The following is a 6,930-nucleotide window of genomic DNA, read 5'->3' as shown; positions in this document are numbered from 1 at the left end:
ACCGTAAAACGAACATCGCACTCGAATTCTTCGTCGAATATTTCAACGCACAAAACTGATATGATTTTGACCGCATTGATATCCAGACATTTGAAAATGTATAAAAAATGAAAAGTCAAAATGAATTTATGGTAGATATTTTATTTCCAACTTAGGAACTGAAATGCCCATAATGATAAAAAATATTTATATTCTAAAGATTAATAATAAAGTAAGGAAGGGAAATAGAAGAAAGAAGAGAAATTAAAACAGATGATAATAAACGGGGTAGTTAACGTAAAATTGCAGCTAATTGTGGGAACAAAAAAAAAATTCGCAAACAGAAACGAACGTAAATTTTCTCATATTATTATCATCATCATGATTATTATTATTATACTTATATATAAGCAAACAGTTGAGATTTTAAGTTAAAATTTGTCATATCTAAAAAACAGATAACAAAAATTAATAAAATCTTTTTATTCACAAAACTTCTTTCATCTCTCTTTCTTTTCTCTTGTCTTGCTTGGCCTTTGATTATTGGGCTCACAAAGAACGTTGAAAAAAAACAAAATAAAAATACTAATAATTTTTCTTTCATCCGAAGTTCATATAATTAAACATATCTAATTCAAGTGTGTTTATGATTTTAAAATCTATACCTACAAGCACTTTTTATGGCACATTTCTTCCGTTACAAGCCCTTATATTTTATACTAGTTTTTTTGTTTTACTGTGGTTTATTTTATTTTTTATTCATTAAGAAAATTGATCAGAGGATCCCGTGTTGCATGCAAATCATTGACTGTGAATTATTTGAATGGAATTTAAAAAAAAAAAAAAATCTGGACGTAAAGGGCCGTGTATTCGAGTAAACTCCATTCTATGAATCGTCTTTTGAAGAGAATATAGTAGTGGAAGAAAAAGAAAAAGAAACACATATGACAATTTTGAAACAACAAACCGATACGTAAGGGAGATGACCCCATGGTAATGATTGAGATCTTTTTGAAAATCATTATTAATAATCAGATCAGTCGTTTCTCGACTAATACTATTCAAGGTATACGGATTGAAGTTCGGTAGTTTTCCTAATCATACTTGCAATAAGGTTTACCTGCTCATTACCTTCAAATAAGATATTTGTATTTATGTTCATTATTTCCTAGTTATTATACGGTGCACATATTATTATAATATATATATTGTTTAACATGTATATATAATATATATATGATATATTCATAATATATATGCATTTATGCTAATCTTATTCATATAATAATGATAATAATAATATTAATAATCATAATAATAATGATAATGATAATAATATTATTATAATAATATTCAATGATAATTCTGAACTTAACTAACTTATAGATTAGGTCGTTGGTATGTACACTATATACATTTTGCTGCCTTATGTATACGTCTTCATACTAAAGTCAAACTATGTATATTTATTTATATTTATATGTGTGAATATATATATATATATAATATGTATATGTATACTACACGTGTTCTAATCATACATGCTTTCTTTTATATTATACCTCGGTTACATATAGGTATGTATTCAGCGTCGCTATTATATCTATGGTATGTATACACTAACTAAACTCTGTACGGTATATCGAAAATTAGCTAACTTAATCGGTATAATAATTACAGAGCGAGAACATCGTGCACCACACTATAGTTCCGCAACGTTAACATCAGGGATGCAGTGAAATACCTATGCGATATCCATGCACACGGCCATTCGGCACCCCATTTCTAGTATATCACATTACGCGCTTGAAAAGTGCATTAAAAATTTTCGAAAATCATCAATTATTATCAATGGAACGAAATAATTCCCGTCATACAGTTGCCAATCATGTTGAATATTCTGTTTTTGATCTTCATTCTCATTTATTCTGCATTATTTGTTTTTTTTCTTCATAACGAAAAGATAAAGAAATGGGACAAAGGATAAAAGAAAAACGAGCATCGATGTACAATTATTATTCATAATACTTAATTTTATCCTCTTTATCACAGGGTTGAATTTAAAACGAAAGAGAAAAAAAAAAAAAAAAACAGAACATCGTATTAAACTCTGTCGTAATAAAAGAATGACGCAGCTTGTCTATTACAATGCCAATCACAGATTACTTTGAATACCGTACGCACTGATGATAAGCTATCTGGACCAAGAATTTTAATAAGCAGAAATATTCATTCTCTCTTTTTTCATTATGAAAATAAAGTAAGATAGCATTTTTGTACGATTGGTCGAGTTAGAGTATAATCTGGTATTCATCGTCTCTTAAAATCTCCTGTTCAGTTTGCATGGTTGCTCCCTAAGCCTAAGAGACAAAGTTTTCTGTTTAAAATTAATAATAACAATAATAGTAATTATTATAATCATCCAGGTAACATATTGACTTTATTAATATACGTGACTCGATGCGACGTTGAAGGGAAAAAGAAAAATATTTGGAAAAATGAAACAGTAATAATCAGGAAAAAAAACGAGATACGCAGAACCTGGAAATGTGTAAAAACAGTACGGATTTACTACTCTTCGTTAAAACTTAATTTGAGATCCCTTATTTTATTTGGATGTTGGGATAGTGGGCTGTCCGGCCATCGCAAGTCTTGGTTGGGTGGCGAAAAATTCTTTGTAATAAGCCCTGAACTCAGGAGACAGAAACGGTGCCGATGGAGGAATCGGAGGTGGAAACATACCGTTGTAAATCGCAGAATAGTACATTGGATCAAGTATTGGTAAGAACTTTCCGTGGTTTGGTAACTGGGTAAGAAATGCTGGATTTGGTGGCAAGTGGGACGAAGGAGCTGCCGGAGGTGGAGGATGGTGATAGTTAGTCGGAGCATTTGAACCATGATGTCTTTGCTGTGTCGTTTCACCCTGCCTTTCGCAGCTCTCGTGCTGCTGTTGCGTAACGTTACATCTCTCACTTTCGCTTGTTCTTCGATGATCCTTCGGAGTATCAGACTTTCTCCGATCTCCAGAGATGGGTGGCTGCTGCTGTTGATGCTGATGCTGTTGTTGCGAATTCGTCCTTGCATATGGTGAATTTGCAATATTGTTTAAGTGATTCAGACTCGGTGTGTTGGCAATTCCTGGGATATTCGGTATCACCATGTGATTCGGTTTCCTTGGTGTGTAAGGAGACAAGGGTTCTGTCCGCGAAGGGAATTTTCCGTTAGCGTTTTGCTGCTGCTGTGGCTGTTGCTGTTGCTGTTGCGGTTGCGGTTGCTGTTGTTGTTGCTGTTGCGGTTGCTGCTGCTGTTGCTGCTGCTGTTGATGATGCTGTTGATTTTGATGTTGCTGTTGATTTTGATGTTGCTGTTGATTTTGATGTTGCAGTTGTTGTTGCTGTTGCTGTTGCTGTTGCTGCTGCTGTTGCAGTTGTGGTTGCTGTTGCTGTTGCGGTTGCTGTTGTTGTTGTTGTTGTTGCTGCTGATGTTGATGTTGGTGTTGTTGTTGTTGTTGATGTTGTTGTTGTTGTGGCGGCGGCAGCTGCTGCTGCTGCTGCTGCTGTTGTTGTTGATGTTGGTGTTGGTGTTGGTGTTGATGTTGATGTTGGTGTTGATGTTGATGTTGATTTTGATTTTGATTTTGATTTTGATTTTGATTTTGATTTTGATGTTGATGTTGATGTTGATGTTGATTTTGATTTTGCTGTTGCTGTTGCTGTTGCTGTTGCTGTTGCTGTGGTTGTAGTTGTTGATGGGGATGTGGATGTGAGTGTGGATGTGGATGTGGCTGTGGCTGTAGATGTAGTTGTTGTGGTTGTGACTGTGGTCGAGGTTGTGGGTGTGGCGGTTGTGATTGTTGTTGTTGTTGTTGTGGTGGTGGTAGTGGTTGGGCTTGCGATGGTCTCCTTGGCTGCAGAACGGCATTATTTCTTGTTGTATGTATTTGTTGAGATATATGTTGGAGTTGTCCCGTTAACACTGGCGGAGATTTTTGTTTATTCGGGTTTACCAAAGTAATTTCCAAGTTGTTCGATACCATAGTTTTAGAATCGATTATAGGATAGTTGAAAGTTTTCTTTGGTGATTCCTGCTGATGTTGCTGATGTTGATGATGCTGATGTTGATGTTGATGCTGATGCTGATGTTGATGCTGAATCTGATGCTGCATCTGATGCTGATGATGATGCTGATGCTGTTGTTGCTGCTGTTGTAGTGGGCTCTGTTTCTCTTTATTTTTCATCTCCAAATTCAGAGGATTTGGCCTTGGTACGATTGGAACTCGAACAATTTCTAAACTCGGCCTAGTGTACGTCGCAGGTTTTTCTTCCACTTTTTGAGTCAGATCCAAAACGCCAGTTGAATTATTATTGATGTGATTGCTCGGGGAAGAAGACAAAGCCGACGAAAGTGGCGGCAGATACTTTTGTGGCATCAGAATATCCTTAGGATTCCCATATACTGTTTTCTCATTATGGGAAAATATTGAACGAGATTGCGTTACTTTCGGTGGTGCTACCCTGCCATTGGGTGCCTGCTGCGATGGCAAAACTCTATTACTGTTACCATTACTCGATGGGACTGTGACAGCGTTCGCGTACAACTGTAATAACGTCGTATCGTTGGAATTGCCAAGATTAATAACTCTGCTGTTTGGAACATTGTTGTAGTTCATTGACGAGTTATTGTTATTCGTGACTTGCTTAGACTGCTGTTGCTGCTGCTGTTGATGTTGATGATGTTGAAGTTGATGATGTTGATGTTGGTGTTGGTGTTGATGATGATGGTGTTGCTGGTGCTGCTGAAGTTGTTGGTGGTGTTGTTGTTGTTGCTGTTGATGTTGGTGTTGATGTTGAGGGTGGAGAACCCGAGATTGTGAATTTTGATTATCTTGCGGCGAAGGTAGCATGTGACTTATGTCGGGTGTAACGGTGACGGATATTAATTTTGTATTAGAATTGGTTATTACCGGAGTCGTAAGTGCATTAACAGTCTTTTCTTCAGATTTCACAACTGCCGGAGATGGTACAACAACAGGTGTTATCGTTGCTTGGATCACAGTTGGTCTTGCCTCTAAATCAACAGCCGTGACCTCGAGTCCACCTTCCCTCAATATCTCGAGTTTTCGCTTCTTGAAGCTAGGAATGATAATCTTATCTCTACTAGTGTCCATTTCAGTCTCGAGATCAATTACCTCGGGTGACCTTGGCGGGACTATTGTCTTATCACCAAACAACGGTATATTTTCCTTTCCCTGTGCCAGCAGGGTTGTTTGTTTAGTGTCCAATTTAAGTTCTTTAATATCATTTTCCGGTGGTGGTGTCAACGTCACAACAGCCGAAGCATTCGTATTCGTGGTATTGACGTTGTTCACAGGTAAACTTGGCGGTGGCGACGAAGGAGGTACTTGATGCGACATGAAAGGACTATTCAATTGTCTTTCCAATACGCTTTGACCATCGTTGCAGGGTGTTGTCGATGGGGTACTAGTCGGTGTTGTTACAGGGGTGTTAGAAGACGGAGGAGAGCTTGGTAGGTGGATGGGGCTGGTGGCTGTTGGGGTGTTCGCTATGATTGTGTTCAGCGATTTAAGACGTTCTGGCTTAACTCTCACACTGCGTAGCGACGACGTCTTTCCAGCTTCTGACTTCGGTTTTTCCGCACAAATAAGAGGCTGTAACAAATATAATAATTCATGCAATTTTTTACTCCCCATTTTACGATGCCATAGATCTTTGCAGAAGACGATAAAAATCGATGAAGTTTTACCGTGGAGATTATCGACTGCGGAGGTGGAGTGGCCGGCGTTGAAGTGGGAGTATTGGAGGTGGCGAATGTTTGCGGTGACTGTGACGGACTCGGGGATTCCGGTTCCTGTTTCATTTCAACTTCTTCGGACATGCTACCCGTCTTTGCACGCCTTCCGTGAGGAGGTCTTACTTTGATTTCCTCTCCACGCTGATGTCTCTCAAAAGGCAAGAGCAGCCTAATCGACAAGCCAAATTATGCAAATCATTAAATTGACGAGAATAGAATTTAGTGATAAAGGTCGGAAAGAAGAATTAACAAAAATCCTACCTTTCGTAGTGCCTCCTAGTTATGGTTGCGGCACTGGTCGATCCTGTACTTCCACCAATCTCGTCGTAAATGGATTTCCACAATCTGCCGGCACTGACAGACTCGTATCCACCCAAATTTTGAACTTTTGTGTAAAATAGAAATAAGTCGACTGCGGGAACACAGAGAAAACCACCGGTCAGTATTCAGATAGTAATAAAAAAGAAGCAATGATGAAACAAATAACTCGCAACTAACATAAGAAATTTTACAAAGGGCGTACGTACTTTGCTTGTATCCTAATAACGGCATCTTGCCAACGGGAGTTCCCCTGGAGTTCATGAAGGTTTGAACATCGGAGAGGAATCTCTTTTCTTCACAGCTTGTTTTCCTCTCGCTTCGGCGAACCCCGGAAGAAGGTGGTCGTAGTCCAGGTACAATACTGGCAGAAACAGTCTTCGAGGTAGACGCAACGGAAGCTTCACTTTCGTTGCTCGATTCCCCAGGTGACGTACTGCGCTTTTTTCGTTTTCTACGAGGTCTACCTTTTAATTTCGGCGCTAAAAAGAAATAATTGACAAAACAAATTCTACGATTAGTATATAAAACGAGTCGTTTCACGGGGATCGAAAGCCGTGACATCCATTTCAAATAAAATTCATGCGAATTTCGATACATGGTAAACAATGTAGCGTTAATTGAAGCGACATGGCTGCTGACACATAGAGAATGCGTGATTATTCCGAATACAGCATACGAAGCTACCGAATTTGATTAAAACAATGATCAAAGCGAGATCGACCAAATTGAATAAATAAAACAAAAAATACACGGACTTGATCTAACAAAAATATTTTCAAAAATCACATCGAATACACAGAAATTCCGAGTATAAATGTT

General features: G+C 37.9%; 1 protein-coding gene across 1 annotated transcript in view; it reads right to left on the bottom strand.

The window, feature by feature from the left end:
* Positions 1 to 409: 409 nt before the first annotated feature.
* Positions 410 to 6,930, bottom strand: part of LOC105690762 (AT-rich interactive domain-containing protein 5B-like) — a 91,876-nt gene continuing 85,355 nt past the window's right edge. The window contains exons 4-7 of the mRNA XM_048648873.1: positions 6,318 to 6,590; positions 6,052 to 6,202; positions 5,743 to 5,959; positions 410 to 5,647 (exon numbers count right to left, since the gene is read on the bottom strand). Coding sequence (XP_048504830.1) covers positions 2,588 to 5,647; positions 5,743 to 5,959; positions 6,052 to 6,202; positions 6,318 to 6,590 — 3,701 coding nt within the window. The 3' untranslated portion in view covers positions 410 to 2,587. The remainder of the gene's footprint in view (positions 5,648 to 5,742; positions 5,960 to 6,051; positions 6,203 to 6,317; positions 6,591 to 6,930) is intronic.

The sequence above is a fragment of the Athalia rosae genome, chromosome 1 (genome assembly GCF_917208135.1).
Source record: "Athalia rosae chromosome 1, iyAthRosa1.1, whole genome shotgun sequence".
Taxonomy (NCBI): Eukaryota; Metazoa; Arthropoda; class Insecta; order Hymenoptera; family Athaliidae; genus Athalia; species Athalia rosae.
This window is presented reverse-complemented; position numbering and strand designations above follow the sequence as displayed.